We start from the raw sequence: 25031 nt of genomic DNA on the forward strand, positions 1-25031 counted from the left end.
ACCAATGAAATGACTACAATACCAAAATACCAATCACCTCAAGTATATATAGAAGTATTGCCCCCTCCTCTGTCACAATATTTTCATATTGAAAATACCAAGAATATACATATACGCTCACGAAAAATACGCATTATGGCAACCCTTATAGTTGGTCATTCACAGGCCAAGTATTTTCACAAGTACTTGCGTCCTAGTGATGTCATCTTTGTCATCTCCCGAAGCGGCTATCGAGTTGAAGAAATGTAGGCTGAGATTAAGGGGTTAGTACCTGAGTATGACATTTGCGTCATCCACTGTGGTGCTAACAATCTTGGCCGTGATCCAGTCCCCATCGTCCTGTAGCGGTTTCAGCACCTGTGCGAGAGGATTTGGAAGTGTCGCCGATTATGCAGATCGCGATTTCAGCCATACTACCGCGGATCGAGTCCCGATTTGAAGATGCGATACGCAAGCCACGATTTATCAACAGAATCAACTACAAGGCCAGATGTATCAACCACGCACTAAGAACCATATCCAGCATCACACCGAACCTCCACTACATACCCCATCCAACCTTCGCCCGGAACGGAGTTATACAAGAGCAACTACTCAGCAGAGATGGTCTTCATCTAAGCTTTAAGGGCACTGACAGAGTAGTGAACGACATCCTCGCCGGAGTTACAACAATCAGAACGCCGCCACCGACCACTAAGCCGTCAACAACCACTACGCCACCACCGACCACTACGCCGCCACCGACCACTACGCCGCCATCGACCACTAAGCCGCCACCGACCACTACGCCGCCACCGACCACTAAGCCGCCACCGACCACTACGCCGCCACCGACCACTAAGCCGTCAACAACCACTACGCCACCACCGACCACTACGCCGCCACCGACCACTACGCCGCCACCGACCACTAAGCCGCCACCGACCACTACGCCGCCACCGACCACTAAGCCGTCAACAACCACTACGCCACCACCGACCACTACGCCGCCACCGACCACTAAGCCGCCACCGACCACTACGCCGCCACCGACCACTACGCCGTCAACAACCACTACGCCACCACCGACCACTACGCCGCCACCGACCACTAAGCCGCCACCGACCACTACGCCGCCACCGACCACTAAGCCGTCAACAACCACTACGCCACCACCGACCACTACGCCACCACCGACCACTACGCCGCCACCGACCACTAAGCCGCCACCGACCACTACGCCGCCACCGACCACTAAGCCTTCCTACCTTTCTGTACTGATTTCCGTGCCACCGACAGCAATTCCTCCTGTAGAACCCACTTACATACCTGACGATGATCCTGCATCTTGGCCAGAATTACCATCCCGTACCACAATTCCATCACAGAGATCACAGACAGCATCCGATACTAGTCCTACTACGCCGCCACCGACCACTAAGCCTTCCTACCTTTCTGTACTGATTTCCGTGCAACCGACAGCAATTCCTCCTGTAGAACCCGATACTACTACGCCAGTACCCGATACCACTACGCCAGTACCCGATACCACTACGCCAGTACCAGATACTACCACGCCAGCACCCGATACCACTACGCCAGTACCAGATACTACCACGCCAGCACCCGATACCACTACGCCAGTACCCGATACCACTACGCCAGTACCAGATACTACCACGCCAGCACCCGATACCACTACGCCAGTACCCGATACCACTACGCCAGTACCAGATACTACCACGCCAGCACCCGATACTACTACGCCAGTACCAGATACTACCACGCCAGCACCCGATACTACTACGCCAGTACCAGATACTACCACGCCAGCACCCGATACTACTACGCAAGCACCGCCGCCTACTAAACTGAGCAGACGTCAGAGAAAAAATAGAAGAAGGAAATCTAAGACCACTACCACACAGTCAGCATCCGATACCACTACGCCAGCATCCGATGCTACCACGCCAGTACCAGATACTACCACGCCAGCATCCGATGCTACTCCTACCACACCAGAACTCGATACGACACAGACAGCATCCGATACTAGACTACAGGATTCCTTTGCAGGTATACAGATAGGTGGTGGAGGGGAGGGGGGAACGTTATCTTACCGTAGTGTTGTTTATTCTTCTGGCTTAAAGACATTTTTGGAAAGCGACGTAATATTTTCTATTCTTTCTAACCCTGATAAGGATAAAGATAAATTGTCAGATGTTACAACATTAAAACCCAAGGGAGGGGAGACGTTTTTGATAACCGACAACGGAGATGTCTGTAGAACTGATGACTGGTCATGTGATGGGTATTTTTGGGTTAATAAGGGTGGTCATGGAATTCCTAAAGCAAATCCAAAAATGTGGAAACGTACTTATTACATAAGTGAAGGGAAGGGCGATACTAAAGGTTCCAAAAACTTTCAGCGTAGAATGTATATGATGAAGAAGGGGACTGTTACTTACAGGTTTATTCAGTACATAGGTGATGAGACTATTTTTGTCCCTAGGGTCCACGGGAATGGCACAGATGGGAACGATTATAGGAGGACTTTTCCATCTGTTTTAAAGCAGGTTAAATCAGTTAGTTCTAGTGATAGCAATCCGTCATCGGTGTTTAAGAGGAATCAAACAGAGCAACAAGTTAAGGGTAGCTTACAGGGTAGGGCTAATCTTAGGTCCCCTTCTCAAGTTAGGTATCAGTTAAGGCTAGCAAGGAATGAGAAACGTCTTAGCCATGATGAGTTGTACAGTACTTTAGAACTTATGTATCACTTAGATGGTTATATTCATGATTTTGCTATAGGTCCAGATCTTAGGTGTGTTTTAGGTGTTCAGGAATTATTGAGCGAGTTAAATTTATTATTACAAGTTGAATCTGACGAGAAGTTGTACATGTCGTATGACACAACCTTTCAAGTAGGAGATTTTTATGTTTCAGCTTTAGTATTTAGACATGTTTTATTTCAAAATAATAAAACCATTCCTGTAGCTTTTTTCATTCATGATAAGAAATCTACTAGGATTCACGAATTTTTTTGGCGGTGTATCAAGTCTCTTATTCCTAATTTATCGAAGGGTAGTCATGTCATTGTTGTAGACAGGGAATTAGCCATAAAAAATGCCATAGAAGACGTTTTTCCAAATATCAAATTAGTTTTTTGTTGGAACCATGTACGTAGAGACATCAGATTTTGGCTGAACCAGCATAGGGGTAGTAGTGACATTTCTATTTATATGGAGGACGTTCTACAGCTTTTGAGATGTGATAGTGAAAGTGAGTTTTTGTTGTTGTTAGATAAGGTGTCTGAGAAATGGAGTGAACCTTTTGTAGATTATTTCAATTCTAGTGTTAAGGGAGATATAGTGAAATATGCAGGTTGGTGGGTACTATCGGAGCTTGGTATAGGAAACAAGTATACAGGTATTACAAATAATATTGTTGAAGGAACAAATAGTTTAATCAAACAATTAGTAATAATAAGTCTATTGTTCTTTTTCTTACCAGATAACAGCGGCTGGTGGCGTTAGGTGTGTTTGGATAATCTCACAATCACTGATTAATTAAGGTTATACAAACAACTGAACACAAATCTAATGAATTTAATGAGTACATAATATACAATTATGTGAATTAAACACAGTTCAGCAAATTAAATCAATGTCTATATTCCACTGATCATTTTGTATACTTCAATTAAAGATTGATATGCTTGTATTTGTATAGATACCAGATTGCACTTGGTGCATAACTATATATAAATATTCGTAGTATACACAATATTAATTTTTTTTTTCTCGCTTTTTCACTTTTGTAATTTTCGCGAAATCTTTCACTAACATCACAAAAACATCGTCCGATATAATTGATTACTAATGTATAGACTAAAAGTCATGTATAAATATCTGGTATTACAGACAATACACGCTACTCATAAACCAGTAGTCCTAGCACGGTGGATCGGGAGTAGTCTGCCCTTGGTACGGGACCGGGCGTAAACAAAAACCCCCGTGATCATCGCCGCGATCTCAAAAAAGGCAAGATTTGAAATGAAATAAGTAGTATTTGTAATCAAAACTTATATTTGTATCAACAACTAGGTTTACTTGAAGTATGGAATCGAAAATATCATAAAAATAAACCCTTGTTTACGAATAAACAGCCAAAAACCGTAATTTTTCACGGTTGAGTGCGGCGTACACAAAATCACACCCTGAAAAATGTAAATCGACGATTACTAAAGTTGTGGGTATTATTTACATTTTATTTTAAATGTCAGATTTTGGAAATATAAATCTGGATTTACAAGAAAAACATGAGATTTATTCATTAAGTCGTTGTTGAGAAAAAAATTAATATCTATATTCCTGGTACGGGGATCGGGTCCGGGACCGGGTGCGGCGTACACAAAATCACGGGGACCTGTTATGACGGGTTTCTCCTGACACTATATATAGAAATCCTCATCAACTCTGTTCATGTTTGGATTATAACATGTGGAAATGAAAGTTTGCAAAGATCTGTAGGAGTTTTTAATTCAAAAATATATCAATCAGGATCTAAAACTGTTCTTTGACTGTACATGTAAGTCGATTTAAATTGAAATGTTTATTATTACGAAAATGAAAGTAAGATTTTTGTCTAAACACATCGCAACATATGAACATCTTTACCATTCATACACAAAATAGGTAACACAATTTGACATCAGATATCCACCTACTCTGCAGTTGTGTCTACCCCGGAGTGGTCCGGGTTGTAGACCCCCTGTGACGAGGAACGTGGTATCTACCTTCCAAAACATGTACTTAAATACACCAACACAAACCCCGAATATAGAGGTGGGGACCTCCCATGCCAATACCATCTGGCAACTCCCCTTTCTAAACCCCCTTCCTCCCCTCCTATCTTTTCCTCTTACCTTTACTAATCGCTATCAAACTGTGCTTTATGTACATAGCACTGCTCCAGTAGGGTAGGCTTGTAGATGATTATACACAGTAATCAACAGTCTCCCGAAAAACAGTCTTTGTATAATAACTCGCATTATCACATAATCCAAATTTCCTATGCTTACCCAAACCCAGCACTACCCCTCTATAATCACCCTATAACTACACTCTACATAACAAACTAGTCTGATCTATACCCTACCCCTTACCCATTCGAAAACACCATGGTTAGCAATACAAAATGGTGTCTAGAATTCCTACTATCAATAACAAAACTATATCCCACTAACAAACTACACCAAATTTTTCAAACCAATCTATACTCTATCTCACGCTATCTTCTACACTTCTTGTCCTTCGGAAGGGACGTTAATCCGGGGTCCGGTGTACGGTGAGTCACGCCGTGCACGTTAAAGATCCTCTGCTGGTATTCGAACAAGAGTAGGCTAATTGCTAGCCGCCACAGAGTATAGGTTCATATAGGTCTAGATTAGGATAACGTAGGGCATTAAGGCAATTCAGTGACAGGTCAAATAATTGTTTTTTTACATAGAGATAATCGTCTGTCCCTCTCATATTAGATCATTTGGCGATGACGAAATGCGAAATTGCTCCCTATTAGTGCCCCGACCCACCCCTTTCCCCTTAGTGTCCTAGGCTCGGTTATAACCGGAACAAGGACGTTAAGCACCATCAATCAATCAATCAGTGTTATATCACAAATTTGCTGACATTATATATATTGCTGTTAATGATCTACAATGTAATTATAGCTAGATATTAAAAAAAAAAAACTAATAAGTACTAATTTCCAATAACAGTTTGTGCACCTACAATATATTGTACATTTATTATCAGCTGATCATTAATTGGTTTATCAGCAGATATTGGTCTTAGCTCCTGCATATCTGCACTGCAGCTGGTCCATTCTATTCAAATGCATAAACTTGACAGAGTACTTATTTTTCAGAGTTCAAACACAAGTGAAGCTATATACATATCAACTTATTCACACTTTAAGGGCCATATAAATAGCAAATAACAGTGATAATTATTTTACAAGCAAATCATTAATATGTTGCAATTTAACAATTTTACATTTTGGTATATTATGTGACTAGATTTGTGTCAAATTTGTGGATATTTGTTTGTTTTTTTAGAAGTTGCAATGTTATATACCTAATGTAATAAGTTATCTATATTTATAATGATTACTTGTCAGCTCAATAAAAAGACAATTATTCTTTTTTTTATATCTCGTAGCGGATTAGCCATGTCCTTAATCCGTCCCTATAAAGGGTCACGTGTGATACGGGGCCCAGACTGGGCCTACGGGAATCAGGATGGCGGGATTGGACACATTGGCACTGTGGTGGAGAGCGACCCAGAGTCACAGATGTGCAGTGTTCTGTGGGACTACGGAATGTTGATGGAAAATTGTCGGGCTGGTGACAATGGGATTGATCTACGTGTCATAGACACTGAAACATCAGGTTATTAGATCTGGGGATTTTTATCACAAGAAAAGTCATACAAATCACCAAAAAATAAAATTTCATAAACGTTTTCTAAGAGAGTGACAGTTATATTTTATTTCATGGTTTCCTTTGCCAAATATGTTTCCCTTGAATATCAAAGCAGAACTCGCTCATTTATCAGGCTTAGGTATGGTGTAATTTGAAAACACCTTTTATTAATATAATTGATAATGTTTGTATTTTTTTTCCAGATTTTGAGTACAACTTACACACTGCTTATTGTGATACCTGTGTGAAGGTGGGACCTGCAGAGATCAGAAAAAGCATCAGTGGATTCCGCTGGAAGTGTGTCGAATGTAAAGATTTTGACCTCTGTAATTTATGTTACATGCTGGGAAAACATGATGTAAACCACCGCTTCATGAGATACGACAACAAACTTGCCACTGTGTAAGTGTGGCATAATATTCCAAATCAATAATTAATTATCTTATTACATTCTTCCTGTCACTTAGTGTCTGCAAATTGAATTTGCCCGATGCATGTACAAATATAAATTTTTTGCATACAGTATATTGTCAGTAGAGTGTAGTAAACATACCTGGGACATTTTTCATTGACTGTACCAGTGAAAAATCAGTCGTGATGGACAGTGGTGCAAGGTCATCAATTTTGCCAGTTTATAATTTAAGGTATTAAATTTGTCCTTTACTAACCATTTGATAATATCTAGTTGATTTGTTCATTTATCCATCACCAAGGTTTCTTTTTCCCTTAAAGGACTTGTTATTCTGTCTGTCATATACAGATATTATCCATCAGTCAGCAATGCCTTGTGCTTCATTTTATTAATTCTTAATAATATTATGTGGTTTTTGTCTTTTAGATTTCCAGTACCTCCTAGGAAAAGGTGCAAAAAGCTGAAAGTCTACAGCTTAATGCCTGATGCTCAAGTGAAAAGGTCTCGAAGAAAAGGAATTGATTCAGGTGAATTCTGCCATACATTTGTTTATGAAAACCTGTACATGTTTGCCCTTGGTATTTATAATTGGAGTCCTTTTCAGATTAAATGATTGAATTGAAACCTTAATACTTTCTAGCTAGGTTTCAAAACACTTTGTGGATGGATTCAATGCAAACTCTGCAATGTATTCAGACTCTTAGTGATAATATTTTGTTTTAGTTTCAGTTGGCAAATTAAAAAAGAAAATTTTCATTTTAAGGTAGACCGACCCTTCTGTGACGTCACAGACATGAGTCCGGCGATCCGGCGATCCGGCGTCCGGCGATCCGGGCCCTTGATTATATTCACGAATAGTTACATCTGGTTTAATTTTCAAGTCAGCAGGGAGATAAATGTTTAGGCCTACAGCACGATGCGGTCAAGAGGTAAAGGGGTCAGTTTTGTAAAACTAAAAGACTAGGTAAGGCTTATGCTTTCAATGAAGTGAGAACATAAATTAAAGATGGTCCATTGAAAACAAGGACAGCGCCGATGTATCACATAATGTGCCAATGTGTGACGACCATATAACGTTAGTTACAGTCTCGGCGGAGACAATTTATATCAAGTCAGGAAGAGGTTAGCACATCTCCAATTTATGGCAATGTAGAACAAGAGGACACTTCATGGTGCACGGGCCGACGCATAGTGGAGTTGGGGACTTTGGCCGATGCTCTAAAAGCATGTGCACTTTGCGGCAACCAACAATTACTTCAGTATACATGTACTCCATCTGTCAGATTGTATATTGTTAGGGGAACGTAAGTTCGGCCTTGCGCACTTTACATGTGATATATTGTTATTCAGAATGCGAGGTAGTCAACCATATTCCAACCGCGGGTAGACACAGATCAGAAAAAAAGAGGAAACGCATGGGACGTAAACACTAAACTTGCAACATGCATTGATGGTATAAAAGATCTATATAAACTCTCACGAAATTTACGTTGACATTCGACAATTTTTCAAAAACCTAAAACCCGTGAAATTGATGTAGATGTTAAGTGCCTTTTTACTCATATTCTGGATATATTATAAATATTGTATTTAATTAACTGTAGGCCTATAAAACACGTTTCTTGTGATCGGTCTAGGCTGGAGATTTCACTCCATGGGGAGCTCCCTACCAGGTTCGAGCAGTTTTATAAATAGATCATAACAAAAACGGATGACGGATTGACAAGCACAAATTCGGACCCTTTAAAGAGGCATGTCCGTGAATGAATTGTAACGAGTTACATAAATGCAAAAAATACATAAACAAAAACCATCAAAAGGCCAACTCTGGTAATTTCTACATCACTACCATGTCAGCAAATTGCGGCGCCCGGGTGTAAAGCTCAAGAGCGTCTTCGTTGCCACAGGTGTAAAATACGGAAATGTTTAATTTTCCTATTTAACTATTACCAATCAATCCAATAAGACTTGACAATGTCAAAATATATAATTCCGATAAACTGTGAGATTTACAGTCATAACGATCGCGGATTTTGCTGTATATGTTGCATAATTCGTGGATTGCGGCATAATTTGGTCATACCCGCCTACAATGTGGGCGAATTAGCAAAAAATGAGAGGTGTTTTTCCTGTCAGTTATCCTTGCAAGTTATAGCCAATTTATCATTTTGTTCCGTGGTCGGGTTATTTTCCTTAAAGGACATCATTATCACATCAAAAAAGAGAAAAAATATCCCAACCGTTCTTCCGATCCCGTCTTCGGCGTTCATTTTCTATAGAAATTAGAGTTGCCCGGGTGTAAAATTCATTGATGCCCAGGTGTAAGCACCGGCGCCCGGTCAGTACGATTGAACCCGGTGAGTAAAGCCTGGGGTCGCGGTTCGATGAAGGTGGAGGCACACTACTTGCTTTTCTGTTACATCGGTTGACCACTCCAAGTGCAAGCTATATGAAAATGAGAGGATTCGTTGGGGATAAAACCTGGGTTAATGTGTGTTCGGGGCGAACATGTTTGAAAAGTGAGGAATAGTGAGGCAGGTTTTAATTGTAAATAGGGTACATAGTGATTTCAGGTGGGGGAATTTCCATTAAGTCAGTCGGTAGAGCGACGGAGCAGTAAGCAGAGGGTCGCAGGTTTAACCCCTTGTGGAGACACTAAATTCACTTTCCTGTTATATATATCATGAAAATATTGTTGTATCGTCTGCCCTTTTACGTTGTTAGTAGCAGAGACCTATATACTATAGGTATAATATAGGTCTCTGTTAGTAGCAAAGAAATATGGCAGTAGAATACTGATGCCATTATTAAGTGCACGATCATTTGGAATCCAACAATGCAAAGTAAAGACAATGAAATTCACATCAGGACAAACAATAAACAATTCTGTCTGTCACAGTGTTCGAAAGTAAAGGTGGTCCGATGGCCAGAGGCTATAGAAAACCTGGTCGGTCTTATGTAAAATTTCTTAGTGTTGGCCCCAATGGCTATGAAAAGTTTGAGTCCTGACATACATTACAATTCATGTAAACAACATTCCAATATTTTCTGACAAATGATGATATGAAATCAGAGCTTAAAATAGAGGTTTTTTTAACCCATAATAGCGTGTTATTACTGGATGATGCAAGCGTTTGCGTGACAGTAATGCTACTTTTCAACAATATGTTTACAAAATGGGTCTATGGAAAAATGACTTGGGCTATGGGATTTCAATTTTCTGTAGACATACTGTCTAAGGAATTTTCATATATACTTTCATGTATAGATGTTTAGATGTAATACATAGTTTATGTTACAATGTGTTTACATGTTTAGATTTATTTTGGCCTAGTTTGTAGCATTTTTTGTGTGTCATTCTTTTAAATTAACCCCCCCCCCCCCCTAAAAAAAAGTCTTAAATCTGAAAATGTGGTAGTATATACATGTTACGGTGAGTGATTACTGTCATAGCTGCGCTATACTAAGGCTTTGCCTTCATTCAAATTACATTATCGCATAGGTTGGAACGCTCGACACTCGACACTCGAGCAACATTGTTTAGCGCTGCAAGTGAAGCTCATATTGTGCATGTTCTGGCATTCTGTATCACCAATACGCTTCGTTTGACATGGCGTATTAGAAGCAAGCGTCTGAAGGACCGTTAGTGTAATGTTCTAATTTTCATCCGGAAAAGAGGAAAATATCCGGAAAATGTTAATTACGTTTGGGAAATCAAACAAATAAAATTCTTTTAGAAAAAAAGAAAGCACCAGTAACATAGATTACAATATAATTTATGAAAGAAAATGGTAAAGATTTAACAAAAAAATTCATCAATCTCAGATTCCAAAATAACTGCTCTAATTTGGTAATTTGAGCCATACTTGAAGCAAACGTTTTGGGGTACCAGCAAAGTAAACGGCCATAGTGTGAAAAGTAATATGGTGAGGTGTTATTTTTATTTTTTTTTCTTAAAACATACATATGAAATTTTTAATTAAGCAAAAAAAAGGGGGTAATTTTTCTGTTCATTTTTTCAGGAAAAAAATAAACGTGTATTTTTTAAAATCAATTTTTCACTAAAAATAACAGGTTTTTCGTATAAAAATAGCCATATTTTGTTAACCACCCAAAGAATCTTCTTTTTTTTTGATAATTATGAATGATATTGCTCATACTGATGATATAAATAGGATATAAACTTCTTTTTATGCTTGAGGTGAATATTATCGAGGAAAGATAAAATCTACCAAAATCCTTAAAAATATGGTTCAGCTATTAATTAATACGTATCTTTATGTGGCCCTGGTAGTAAAACGAACGTGGTGACATATGCTTTTTATGTGCTTTTTGCGATAAGAGCATAATTAACATTGAAATAAAAATAAAATTAAGGAGATCTATCAGAGGAAACCCGAAGGGTCGGTCTACCTTAAGTTTTAATGTTTGATAAGAATTGTTGAAGTCAACTGTACTTGGACTGACTTCAGTATATAATATAAGTATCTGATACCAATTTTTTTTTATGTTTGTAGATATAGGAGTCATAAAGAAAATTACCAAGAATGATTCAACTAAAAACCAGGAAACTTTGGTCGAGTGGAAGTCAGGGGAGACAACTACACATTTGTCTGGGCCTAAATGTAAATTTGACCTTGTGGCAGCCCATCATACTGTCTCCATCTACCTTGATCACCTCCCTCTGGCAGGTTTGTATGTCTAATTGGTAGTGTTCAGTGTCTGATACCAATTTGGGAAATTTTACATGCAAATTGTATATATATTTAATAAAATGAGAAAATATTATGTACAAATAATTGTTTTAAACCAGTTAAAGTTATTAGTAAAAATTCTAGCTTGACAGGTTTTTTACTTGACTGTTCCTATTTTCTTATTATTTTTTTAAATGATATTTGCCATTTTTTATGTTTAAGCTTATTACCGTAACACTGATAGCTGGAACAAGCGTGGATTAAAAAAAAAAACATAAAAAAACCTATGCATTACCAGTTAATTTTCTAGATTTTAAACACAACTAATAGGAACTCAATAGTTCATTTTAGGAACAAATAAGGCTTAAATTCATCAGGAATATGATCTTGTAGTTCTATTGGCAATAATAAACACTGGATACATTGCTCTAATGATTCATAATTATATATTTACATTCTGTGTGACAGTCTCCCATTACTCCTGTGATAAACCAGATGGTATTGATCACCGTATAAATGCAGCCCATGTCACATGACGTCACTTCCGTCAGCATCAAAAAAATGTTTGGCAATGCGTTGCGGGTGAATCAAATTTAGCAAAGATTTCGACTTAGAACAATCGCATAATTATGACGTCATTTTGGTGCTTTGTTGATCATAGTCACACCGAGGCTTTGTATTACTTATCAATTTGAATGCAAACCAAGCACTACAATGAAATCGATTTCACATGTGCCGTTCTTTCAATTGAACAAACAGGGGAATAGCTGAAGTAACGGGCGTCATTCTATTTATCTGTCACCCAGATTGCATTGATCTTGCCAATAAATACAATCTACCAAGCGTTTAATTGTTAAATAATGTCATATGAGGTCACTGGGGTTAAATATGTAATTAATCAATTAACCATTCTTTCTGAAGTCATGATGTCAGTGTTGGCCTGTGTTATGTATGATTAAAGACATATCAACCTACTACAAAATTGCATAATCTCAATGGCATACGATATGTCACAGAGCTCGGGCCGATTCATATGTTAGTATATTCAAATATGACTGTGAATGACTCATATGTAGCCATCACGGAATCATACTGTTGTAGTTTGTTTAGGTGAAAGACGATACACTTCTTTTTACAATTACAAGAGGATTTGTTTTACATAAAAAAATATATGTGGGTTCTCATTGTATTAAACAACCTCTTATAATAAACTACAGAGCTTATAGATTAATGATATTTGAAATGCAGATTGTTGTGGTGAAGAACTATAGCTTTCGAGTTAATTTGTTCTGATAGTAAACTTACAAATATGTAATCCATATTTCTACCAATCCCTATAATGTTTAAAGATACAGGTCCTATGGGCCTCTTGTCATCTTGTCATGTAGTATGATTAGATTAACTAAAACAAACAGTAGATTTTATGGTTAAATGAAATCCAGTGATCATCCAGTAATTTTTGTCCAATGTCTTACGAATTTTAGATTTTAACAAGATTCCAGATTCATGGATCAATGTAGGGGATACCATACAGATCGACTTGAATATAGATACATTTAAAAGTTTACAGAAAGAATATGGAGGATGGAATGAAAGCATGGAAAAGGTAAGCTATCACTTCTAATTAGATACATAATTATGTAATGTACTGTTGGCTCTAGATCTTACCATAAAACCATAGCACGAGCCCAATGGGTCAACACATAACCTCTGACTCAGAGTCAGGATTGGCCTTATTACAGGATTAGGAAATAGTATTTGTTGGTACACATGTGTTTTCTATTGATAGATTTCTATTGATTATACTATAGGTGAGCTTTTTAGGTCATTTGACCCAAAGGGTCAGGGTGGCCTATATCCATTGTGCTTCATTCTTCATCATCAACCATCTGTAAACTTTTCACATTTCAAACTTCATCTCAAGTTCTACCAATGGGATTCAGTTCAAACTTGTTTGAAATTATCAAGAGATGGTCCTGATCAATTGATGTTGTTTTTCAGTTCAGAAAAATATAAGATAGCAACCATTTTGAAAACCAAATTGTAAACATCTTCTCCGACTCCGTTTGTGCCTTTGAACTATTTTAAATTTAATGAGGAAATTAGCAGAAAAGGATGGAAAGTGTTATTTTTCAGCCTAATCAAAACTTTGTAACATGATTGTGCAATAATTGTTTTCCTAAGCAAACCTTACAGATATATATAAATTCCAGGATGGCTGCCATGAAAAACACATTTTTAACTTTTTCTCAAGTTACTTGTCATGGTCCAGGCCTATTGTTACTAGTCATGGGCCGGGCCTATTGTTACTAGTCATGGGCCGGGTTTATTGTTACTAGTCATGGGCCGGGCCTATTGTTACTAGTCATGGGCTTATTATGGAAAAATGTGAAAAAGATCATATAGTTGAATATATTTGACATTTGTAACCCTCAACAATGACATCAAGCAACACCTGCCGCTGTCTAAAATATTGCTTCAAAATGTTGCCTCTATCTTTTAGAGTTTTTCATAGGATGGTAATGAATTCATATGAGGTATTGAAAATCATTCACAGCTAATAATCTTGACCTTTCACTGTGTGACCTTGGACTACATGTAATAGGTGAAACAGTTACAATAAATCCCAAAAATCGTACTTCCAAATCTCATTATTTAAAAAAAAAACACCCTGATATGAATCAAACCAACATATCTGGTATTATCATCAATCAATGGCTATACTCTTTGAGCTAAAGATGCATTCTCTGTCAGCAGAAGGCCAGAGATCATATATTTTACATTACATGTATATACCATCCACACTGACTTGTGATTTGTGTTTTCTCTGATTATTGACCAATTAACAATTCTAACATTGACCTTTTACAGTTAAACCACAGGGACTTGGCACAAATTTTCCACCCACAATCCATATATTATTATTAATAATAATATTTATAATACATATTCGTACCAAGTCCCTCTGACTTGTACCATATGTAAACCTTTAAGTATACAGCTTTGAACAAATATAAACAATATACAAAGCTTGAGTATAATCTATCAGCAGGCCTGTGTTTCATCATTAATCCTAAACTGAAGGAAATTTCTTGTAACAGGAGAGGAGAAAATGTAGCGGCCAGACCGGGGTTCGAACCCGGGACCTCCGAACACTAGCCGGATGCTCTACCGATTGAGCTACCTGGTCACTGATGATCGACCCAGTCCAGTCCCGCTACACACCTCCCTCCTTTTTTTCAAGTCTTCGCTCTCGAAGACACACGAGACCCTTATACCACCACCGTGGGTATTTTAGTTGGGCGCCAATTTTGTAACAGGAGAGGAGAAAATGTAGCGGCCAGACCGGGGTTCGAACCCGGGACCTCCGAACACTAGCCGGATGCTCTACCGATTGAGCTACCTGGTCACCGATGATCGACCCAGTCCAGTCCCGCTACACCATTACTGATTTTAAGGAATTTTCCATAGGAAACCATTACTGATTTTAAGGAATTTTCCATAACTAAGACTTTTTCCTTAAATCTAATAACTTTTCCTGTGTAAAAAGTTTAGGTTATGGCATTTCCTTAAACACAAATACAAACTGACATGGGAAGGGAGCATCAAACTACCAACCTCGGACCTTCACCTGAGGTTACCAGGCCGGACTTCTAACTGACTGAGCTATCACAGCATTATTTATACTGTTAACACAGAAATTTTACACGAGGGGGGCATTTACGGTAATTACACAGAGTCCTATTGATCTCTTAAAATATTTCCCCTACTTGTATAATTTTGTTATCAGTTTATTTGGGTAATCTAAAACTACAAATGGGTGGATCGATTGTGAAAATTACCCCAACGTGTGTAGTTTACACAACAAAATCTCAAAATTAACCCCTGCAAAAATAGCCATGTTTATAGTAATTATCTCCTAATTAAACATTTCCATTACAGATCATGGGAGAGTTGGGCACTGTAAAAAGTGTGGAAACACAGAAGTTTCATGTATACTACACTGTGTCGGAACGTACATGGTTTGTGTGCAGCAATGCCTGTGCCAAGGTAATGTCACTTTCAAATTTAAAATTTTGATGAAATATTATAAATAAATAAAATTGATCAATCAAAATTAACTCAAAGACTCAGCTTAACTTCGGTATCGATTGTAAACATTCTATATGAAATATACTCAGTTATCTTGAATACTCAGAACCTTGAATACTCAGTAACCTTGAATAGTCAGTAACCTTGAATACTCAATAACCTTAAATACTCAGTCACTTGAATACTCAGTAACCTTGAATACTCAGAACCTTGAATATTCAGAACCTTGAATACTTAGTAACCTTGAAATACTCAATAACCTTGAATACTCAGAACCTTGAATACTCAGTAACCTTGAATACTCAGAACCTTGAATACTCAGTAACCTTGAATACTCAGTAACCTTGAATACTCAGAACCTTGAATATTCAAAACCTTTAATACTGAGAACCTTGAATACTCAGTAACCTTGAATACTCAGTAACCTTGAATACTCAGAACCTTGAATACTCAGAACCTTGAATACTCAGTAACCTTGAATACTCAATAACCTTGAATACTCAGTTAGCTTGAATACTCAGTTAGCTTGAATACTCAGTTAGCTTGAATACTCAGAACCTTGAATACTCAGAACCTTGAATACTCAGTAACCTTGAATACTCAATAACCTTGAATACTTAGTAACCTTAAATACTCAGTCACTTGAATACTCAGTAACCTTGAATACTCAGAACCTTGAATATTCAGAACCTTGAATATTCAGAACCTTGAATACTCAGTTACCTTGAATACTCATTAACCTTTAATACTCAGTAATCTTGAATACTCAGTAACCTTGAATACTAAGTAACCTTGAATACACAGTAACCTTGAATACTCAGTAACCTTGAATATTCAGTAACCTTGAATACTCAGTAACCTTGAATACTCAGTCACTTGAATATTCAGTAACCTTGGATACTCAGTAACCTTGAATACTCAGAACCTTGAATACTCCAAATATTCTGAAGTTCTTTGGTGACCCAACTGACTTGGAGATAAGGAGGTTCACCTGTTATTACAATTCATACACACCTGTACTTTTTTAATGACCTCATTTTGGACTAATGTAAAAGATACTGACTGAATGCTTGTTTATTTTACAGGTATCTATAGCTGAGGCAGGTGACAAGGTGAAAGTACTAGAAAACCAGGCTGTGGTAAAAGAGCGTCAGAACAGGCATGGTGGCTGGCGAGAAAATATGAAGGATGTATGTCAAGTATATTTGCTGATTCCAATCAGAACTGTAGTTAAATTATTCTGAAGTTTTGTCATCTTTTATAATGATCTGACATTAATGTTAAACGACCCTTCAGTTAAAATAATTATAGAATACATGTATATGTCAGAATAGTTTGATAGAATACATGTATATGTCAGAGTAGTTTGATAGAATACATGTATATGTCAGAATGATTTGATAGAATACATGTATATGTCAGAGTGATTTGATAGAATACATGTATATGTCAGAATAGTTTGATAGAATACATGTATATGTCAGAATAATTTGATAAGAACATGTATATGTCAGAATAATTTGATAGAATGCATGTATATGTCCAAATAATTTGAACTTACAGAACTGAAGCTGACACATCACTTTTAATAAGCTTTAGTTTTCTTATCCTACCTTTTTTAGCCAAATGGAAACCCAAGATGTTATATATATTTGTCTGCAGGTTATGGTCCAGGCACTGGAGATTATTCCCATGGTCATATAATGGAAACATTGGTTTCATTACTACATGTGTATATAATGCAATTACTGGGCATGACAAACAGAATTGTAAATGTTTTATCAAGTTTGAATCACTGTTATCCTATATGTTCACAAAATCAAAATAGTTTTTTTTTATAAACAATTTAAATTTTAACATCCAGGTTGGCAATACAGACCAATTCATCTCCAGCATCTTGTAGATGGAGAGGGGGGCGGGGGGTGTCTGTTGAGCTTCAACATGTGTACATTATCAATGGAACATTTAATTTGTTGATATGACCTTGACTTATGTACATCATAGACAGGAAAGTGTTGATATGACCTTGACCTTATGTACATGGTAGACAAGAGGATGTTGATATGACCTTGACCTTAGACATCTTAGATTGGGCAGTGTTGGTAGGACCTTAAACTTGCATAATTTAGGTATGAGAATGTGTTGATAAGACCTTGACCTTGGATGTCTTTGATTTGGCAGTGTTGATATGACGTTAAACTTGTATTATTTATCAATGGGAAGGTGGTATGGGAGGGTATCAATATGACCTTGACCTTGGGAGCATTATAGATTACATTGGGCAGCCTTTATATAACTTTTGAGCTTGTATGGTGCATGAATGGGGTTGTTTAAATGACCTTGACCTTGGGTACATTGTATAGGTTACACCATGTTAATATATTGTCATTATTTGCATCATACAGTACATTTGAGTATGTTTATATGACCTTGAACTTAGACACATTATAGATTGGATGTTTTTGAAATGACCTAGATAGCAATAGAATGTGAAGAATTTTCAAATGACTAAATATGACTTTAGGTTATCTTCGCACAATCAAGTTTATTAGAAGAATGTGCATTCTATTTTGACAGATTCTTGGTAAGACTGGTGAGGTGGAGAGAGTAGACAGCTCCGGGGATCTAACTGTAGCCTTCACCTCTGGAATTCACCTCCTGAACCCCTCCTGTTGTGTCAAGGTCATGAACCCTAGCCAGCTCCCTCCCAAAACCACAGACACAGAACTAAGAATGACAGCAGAAGTTGAAGAAAGACCATCAGACAAGCCAAAAATGAAAACAGAGACACAGACAGGGGAAATGGAAGAAAAACGAGAAAAAAATATATCTGATGATGCGAAGAAAGAGAGTGCCCTAAGAACAGTTACAGAAAAGACTAGTATCCCTGTGGATGAGCAACAAGACATAGACAGTAAAGACAGAGGTAATGATCAGGATCCTCATGACTCTGTACATATTGATTATTATCACAGACAGAGGTAATGGTCACGATCCTCATACCTCTGTACATGTTAATTATTATCACAGACAGACGTAATGGTCACAATCCTCGTAACTCTGTACATGTTAATTATTATCACAGACAGATGTAATAGTCACGATCTTCGTACCTCTGTACGTGTTAATTATTATCACAGACAGAGGTAATAGTCACGATCCTCGTACCTCTGTACGTGTTAATTATTATCCCAGACAGAGGTAATGGTCACGATCCTCGTACCTCTGTACATGTTAATTATTATCACAGACAGAGGTAATGGTCAGGATCCTCATGACTCTGTACATATTGATTATTATCACAGACAGAGATAATGGTCACGATCCTCGTACCTCTGTACCTGTTAATTATTATCACAGACAGACGTAATGGTCACGATCCTCGTAACTCTGTACCTGTTAATTATTATCACAGACAGATGTAATAGTCACGATCCTCGTAACTCTGTACATGTTAATTATTATCACAGACAGAGGTAATGGTCACGATCCTCGTACCTCTGTACGTGTTAATTATTATCACAGACAGAGGTAATTGTCACGATCCTCGTAACTCTGTACATGTTAATTATTATCACAGACAGATGTAATAGTCACGATCCTCGTACCTCTGTACATGTTAATTATTATTACAGACAAATAAAGTTATGGGTCAAGAGTCTGTACAGACATCTGTCAACACTTCGGATTCTGAAGACCAAAATTATGTGGGGATTTTTTTTCTGAACATTGTAACACTTTTTCCTTAAAATCTTTTTTTTTTTCAATTTTTGCGAACTGTAAAAATATGAATACATTTTATTCTTTATACTTCGCGATTGATCTTGAACTTGCTTGTATCATTCATCATAGATTTTTATTTTTCACATTCAAGTTTCAAATTATGAAGGGAGATAATTCTTAGAGTTTTCAATTGAGTATATGCAGCCATTGCGGGATTGCTGATTAATGTGTTAGAAATGATGTCCAAGAGAATATTTTTACATTAAAATATTGTCATTCTTCCATGATAATTTATAGAAAGTCTACAGGAGGAGGAAGATGATGATGAGGATGATGATGGTATAGACTTCCTACAATGGCTCACCCAAACAGATTATGAAGGTCAGTACATGAAACACCTTGACCTTTGACCTTCATGTGATACAGATGACTTGTTTCCATATTATTTGATTTGTGCATGTAGCTTCTAACTTCATTCAGAGTGATATTCTATAAAGTGTCTCGATTCTTCGTCAGGAGAGAGATCTACTGATTTGTTTTTTTTTTCAGTCACCTAGCTGAGACAATTGTACGTGATTGCCTTTTGTCTGGCATCATGCATAATGACAATAATGTTAACCCAAAATAAGTTACCTTGACATACATTTATTGTGAAAAGGAGCAGACATGTTAAAAATTATCATAACTTTTTGAATCACCTGCAATTCTAGAAGACCAACAGTCTTAAATATATTTATATTAGAAATATTGGGTCAGCATCTACCGTGTTTTCTCACATAAATGAGTGTCTGTCAAAGACAGGACAAAAAGTACAAACTGTTATCTGTTTATGCTCCCGAAAATTTGCATTGTACCAAGTCTGAGCCCACAACCCATGTGTACAGAGTTATTTGCCCTTTGTTAAAATTTTGTGTCCGGAGCAATTAACTGCATTTTGAATCGATGCTGATCAAACTCACAGCTTAATTATCATAGTAAGAACTTTTTTTAACAAATCTGTCATCTTTATTTGTTCTTTTTTTCTTTTTTGTTAATTCCTTTGAATGAGGAGTATCACCATTTGAGTACATACTAATAAGTATATTTATCCTGCAACTTTGCAGCCACCGCATTGTCGGAATACACCCACCGTATATATTTTTGCTGTATACAGCAGTGACGGAAAACAGCTGTATTTTGGAATCTTAGCACGTGCGTCAGTTCAACTGACCTACTTCAAAGTGAAACTACGTTTGAAAGGCGAACATATTTCTGTCATTTTTGACACCGTTTCACTTCAAAATGATTATTTTTGATGATTATTTTTATGACTGTTGCAGGATAAATAGAATACATGGTCAGTGTCTTAAAATATAAGCTGTATTTTTGGCTGGGGACAGAAAGACAAAAGTGGCTCGCCAAGGCTCGCCACTTTTGTCTTTCTTTACCCTCGCCAAAATACAGCTTATATTTTAAGACACTGACCATGTATTCTCTATGTACTGTCTATCTTATCATGTAACTAATGTCAACACCATATCAAAATGTTTTTATTATCTTACAAGAATCAGTATTTTAAAATCCAGAAATAGATATGAATAATTTAAAATGTAGATTCAACAGAGCCAAGATTAAATTGAGACATCCCTGATATGGTACGTAACTGACTATATTTTACATAGAATTTTATCGTTGGAAATAAATGATTATACTTGGAGTTAAGCAGAGTCTTTGAGGGATCACAGTCTGAGATATCGAGGTTTAATTTGGCTGTATTGCAAAAAATATCACATTCATTTTTATGATATATTCGGATGTAATTGTATGTGTTGCATACGTGCATACTTATATTACTATAGTTACAATTTAATTATTATGTACAGAGTATATGGTTATTATCAAACTTTCAGAAACCTTTATCTCCTTTTACTGCTAAATCAGTGTAGCTTACTTTCTTCATAAATTTTTGAAAAATTAAATTTCGTGGGAAGAAGAAATAAGACATACATTTTGTATGCATACCTGTGCTGGGCCTCAAAATAGTGACCTCTCACTCTTGAAGTCTTAGTCTGAGCTATGAGGTGACCTATACTTTCCACTTTGATACTTACTCTCTCCTTCACAAAGTTTTCACCCCAAGAGACATTATACCCAGGAACATAAGCTCCAAGGAATCTCTTATACTGCTTAGAAAATCCACTTGGAGTGGTCAAGTATGGCACACTAGCTGACCAGGAATGCAAATCTGTAATAGGAAGGGGTAGAGAAAAATGTCTAGAAAGGGCCAGGTTGGACATCCTCCTTTACAACTAGACTAAAGGGATTCCCGCTACTTTACAACTAGACTAAAGGGATTCCCGCTACTTTACTACTAGACTAAAGGGATTCCCACTACTTTACAACTAGACTAAAGGGATTCCCGCTACTTTACTACTAGACTATAGGGATTCCCACTACTTTACAACTAGACTAAAGGGATTCCCGCTACTTTACAATTAGACTTAAGGGATTCCCGCTACTTAACAACTAGACTTAAGGGATTTCCGCTACTTTACAACTAGACTAAAGGGATTCCCGCTACTTTACAACTAGACTAAAGGGATTCCCGCTTCTTTACAACTAGACTAAAGGGATTCCCGCTACTTTACAACTAGACTAAAGGGATTCCCGCTTCTTTACAACTAGACTAAAGGGATTCCTGCTTCTTTACAACTAGACTAAAGGGATTCCCACTACTTTACAACTAGACTAAAGGGATTCCCACTACTTTACAAGTAGACTAAAGGGATTCTCGCTACTTTACAACTAGACTAAAGGGATTCTCGCTACATTACAACTAGATTTAAAGGATTCCCACTACTTTACAACTAGACTAAAGGGATTCCCACTACTTTACAACTAGACTAAGGGATTCCCACTACTTTACAACTAGACTAAAGGGATTCCCACTACTTTACAACTAGACTAAAGGGATTCCCGCTACTTTACAACTAGACTAAAGGGATTCCCACTACTTTACAACTAGACTAAAGGGATTCCCACTACTTTACAACTAGACTAAAGGGATTCTTTCTACTTTACAACTAGACTAAAGGGATTCCCGCTACTTTACAACTAGACTAAAGGGATTCCCACTACTTTACAACTAGACTAAAGGGATTCCCGCTACTTTACAACTAGACTAAAGGGATTCCCGCTACTTTACAACTAGACTTAAGGGATTCCCGCTACTTACAACTAGACTTAAGGGATTCTCGCTACTTTACAACTAGACTAAAGGGATTCCCACTACTTTACAACTAGACTAAAGGGATTCCCACTACTTTACAACTAGACTAAAGGGATTCCCACTACTTTACAACTAGACTAAAGGGATTCCCACTACTTTACAACTAGACTAAAGGGATTCCCACTACTTTACTACTAGACTAAAGGGATTCTTTCTACTTTACAACTAGACTAAAGGGACTCCCGCTACTTTACAACTAGACTAAAGGGATTCCCGCTACTTTACAACTAGACTTAAGGGATTCCCGTTACTTTACAACTAGACTAAAGGGATTCCCGTTACTTTACAACTAGACTAAAGGGATTCCCGCTACTTTACAACTAGACTTAAGGGAATCCCGCTACTTTACAACTAGACTAAAGGGATTCCCACTACTTTACAACTAGACTTAAGGGATTCCCGTTACTTTACAACTAGACTAAAGGGATTCCCGCTACTTAACAACTAGACTAAAGGGATTCCCACTACTTTACCACTAGACTAAAGGGATTCCCGCTACTTTACAACTAGACTTAAGGGATTCCCACTACTTTACAACTAGACTAAAGGGATTCCCGTTACTTTAACAACTAGACCAAAGGGATTCCCGCTACTTAACAACTAGACTAAAGGGATTCCCACTACTTTACCACTAGACTAAAGGGATTCCCGCTACTTTACAACTAGACTTAAGGGATTCCCACTACTTTACCACTAGACCAAAGGGATTCCCACTACTTTACAACTAGACTAAAGGGATCCCCGCTACTTTACAACCAGACTAAAGGGATCCCCGCTACTTTACAACTAGACTAAAGGGATCCCCGCTACTTTACAACTAGACTAAAGGGATTCCCGCTACTTTACAACTAGACTAAAGGGATTCCCGCTACTTTACAACTAGACTAAAGGGATTCCCACTACTTTACAACTAGACTTAAGGGATTCCCACTACTTTACAGCCAGACTAAAGGGAATCCCGCTACTTTACAACTAGACTAAAGGGATTCCCGTTACTTTAACACTAGACTTAAGGGATTCCCACTACTTTACCACTAGACCAAAGGGATTCCCGCTACTTTACAACTAGACTAAAGGGATCCCCGCTACTTTACAACTAGACCAAAGGGATTCCCACTACTTTACAACTAGACCAAAGGGATTCCCACTACTTTACCACTAGACCAAAGGGATTCCCACTACTTTACAACTAGACCAAAGGGATTCCCACTACTTTACAACTAGACTAAAGGGATTCCTGCTACCCTGAGCTAAAAAAAGATGACTTATGTGTATACTCTCCACTTGACTAAGTGATATATAGAGAAGCAGTAATGTAGTATGACCGAACTCCAAGAGTTATTAATTATCCAAATTTATATGTGTACATTTGCCATTAAAATGCATGTCATTTAGCTATAGCAGAGTAAATTTGTACCGTTTTGGGTGATTTAATTTCCTTTTGCTTTGTTGACCATTGATTGAACTATCATGAATAGGGAACCTACATATGAAATCTAAGAAAGATCTAAGACAAACTTTCTAAAATGTATCAATAACAAATTTCAACTGTCAAAACTAATATCTTGGATGGCTGCCTATCGGCTATTTTGTTTTCTAAGTCAGATTCATAATTGACTGGACACACCTAGGGAACAAGAGAAATTAATTAATGTGTAAGGAATATCCCTCTAGTATTTTCAAGAAATGGCTATAAAAATCTTCAACTGTCTTAATATAGAGATGTGTATATCACATATCTCTGATAAATACAAGATGGCCTCCTGATGGCCTTTTTGTTTTCCCAATCACACTAAAAGTTGAATTTGGAAACTTGAGAGCAAGGGGAACCTACATGTGAAGTTTGAGAAATAGCTCAGGTACTCCTGTACTTTTCAGGAAATAGAAATATATAACATCTTCAACTGTCAAAATGCAAGATGGTCTCTCGTATGCCCGTTTGTTTTCCCAGACTCAAAATTGAATGGGCAAAACTAGGGACTACATTTGTAAGAGGAAGCTACAGTTGAGTGTAAGCTAATTAACCTTTACACCCTTGTGCGCTCCTAGTGCACTATGTTTAAACTACAGGTAAACTAGTAGTGCACTACGTCCAGTCAGGTGTGACCACAAATCCCCCTATACAGGTAATGGACAGTGCCACTGGACACCTGTGTTAGATATCTGAAGTTGTTACATATACAGATATGTGTAAATTGACTGCCTTATATCTGTCATCCTGACTTCACCAGGGATATTTAAATGTTGATAAAACTTTATCTAAACTTTAACTCAAAATAAACTTGGCTGCGGTTCTTATATGATATATAGCACAAGAGGAATTAAAACTCTACCAATTGGATTTGTAGTGGGGTTTTTCATCATTAATTTTTTTTTTTAGAG

At 37.5% G+C, this 25031-nt stretch overlaps 1 protein-coding gene across 1 annotated transcript in view; it reads left to right on the top strand.

Annotated features, from left to right (window-relative positions):
• The first annotated feature begins 389 nt into the window (after window positions 1-389).
• LOC117344636 overlaps window positions 390-25031 on the top strand; it is a 45887-nt gene continuing 21245 nt past the window's right edge. Inside the window, exons 1-11 of the mRNA XM_033907462.1 lie at window positions 390-492; window positions 1279-2800; window positions 6198-6427; window positions 6664-6862; window positions 7299-7399; window positions 11390-11563; window positions 13051-13172; window positions 15509-15616; window positions 16744-16848; window positions 18236-18584; window positions 19679-19762. Coding sequence (XP_033763353.1) covers window positions 390-492; window positions 1279-2800; window positions 6198-6427; window positions 6664-6862; window positions 7299-7399; window positions 11390-11563; window positions 13051-13172; window positions 15509-15616; window positions 16744-16848; window positions 18236-18584; window positions 19679-19762 — 3097 coding nt within the window. The remainder of the gene's footprint in view (window positions 493-1278; window positions 2801-6197; window positions 6428-6663; window positions 6863-7298; window positions 7400-11389; window positions 11564-13050; window positions 13173-15508; window positions 15617-16743; window positions 16849-18235; window positions 18585-19678; window positions 19763-25031) is intronic.

The sequence above is a fragment of the Pecten maximus genome, chromosome 16 (genome assembly GCF_902652985.1).
Source record: "Pecten maximus chromosome 16, xPecMax1.1, whole genome shotgun sequence".
NCBI classification, from domain to species: Eukaryota; Metazoa; Mollusca; class Bivalvia; order Pectinida; family Pectinidae; genus Pecten; species Pecten maximus.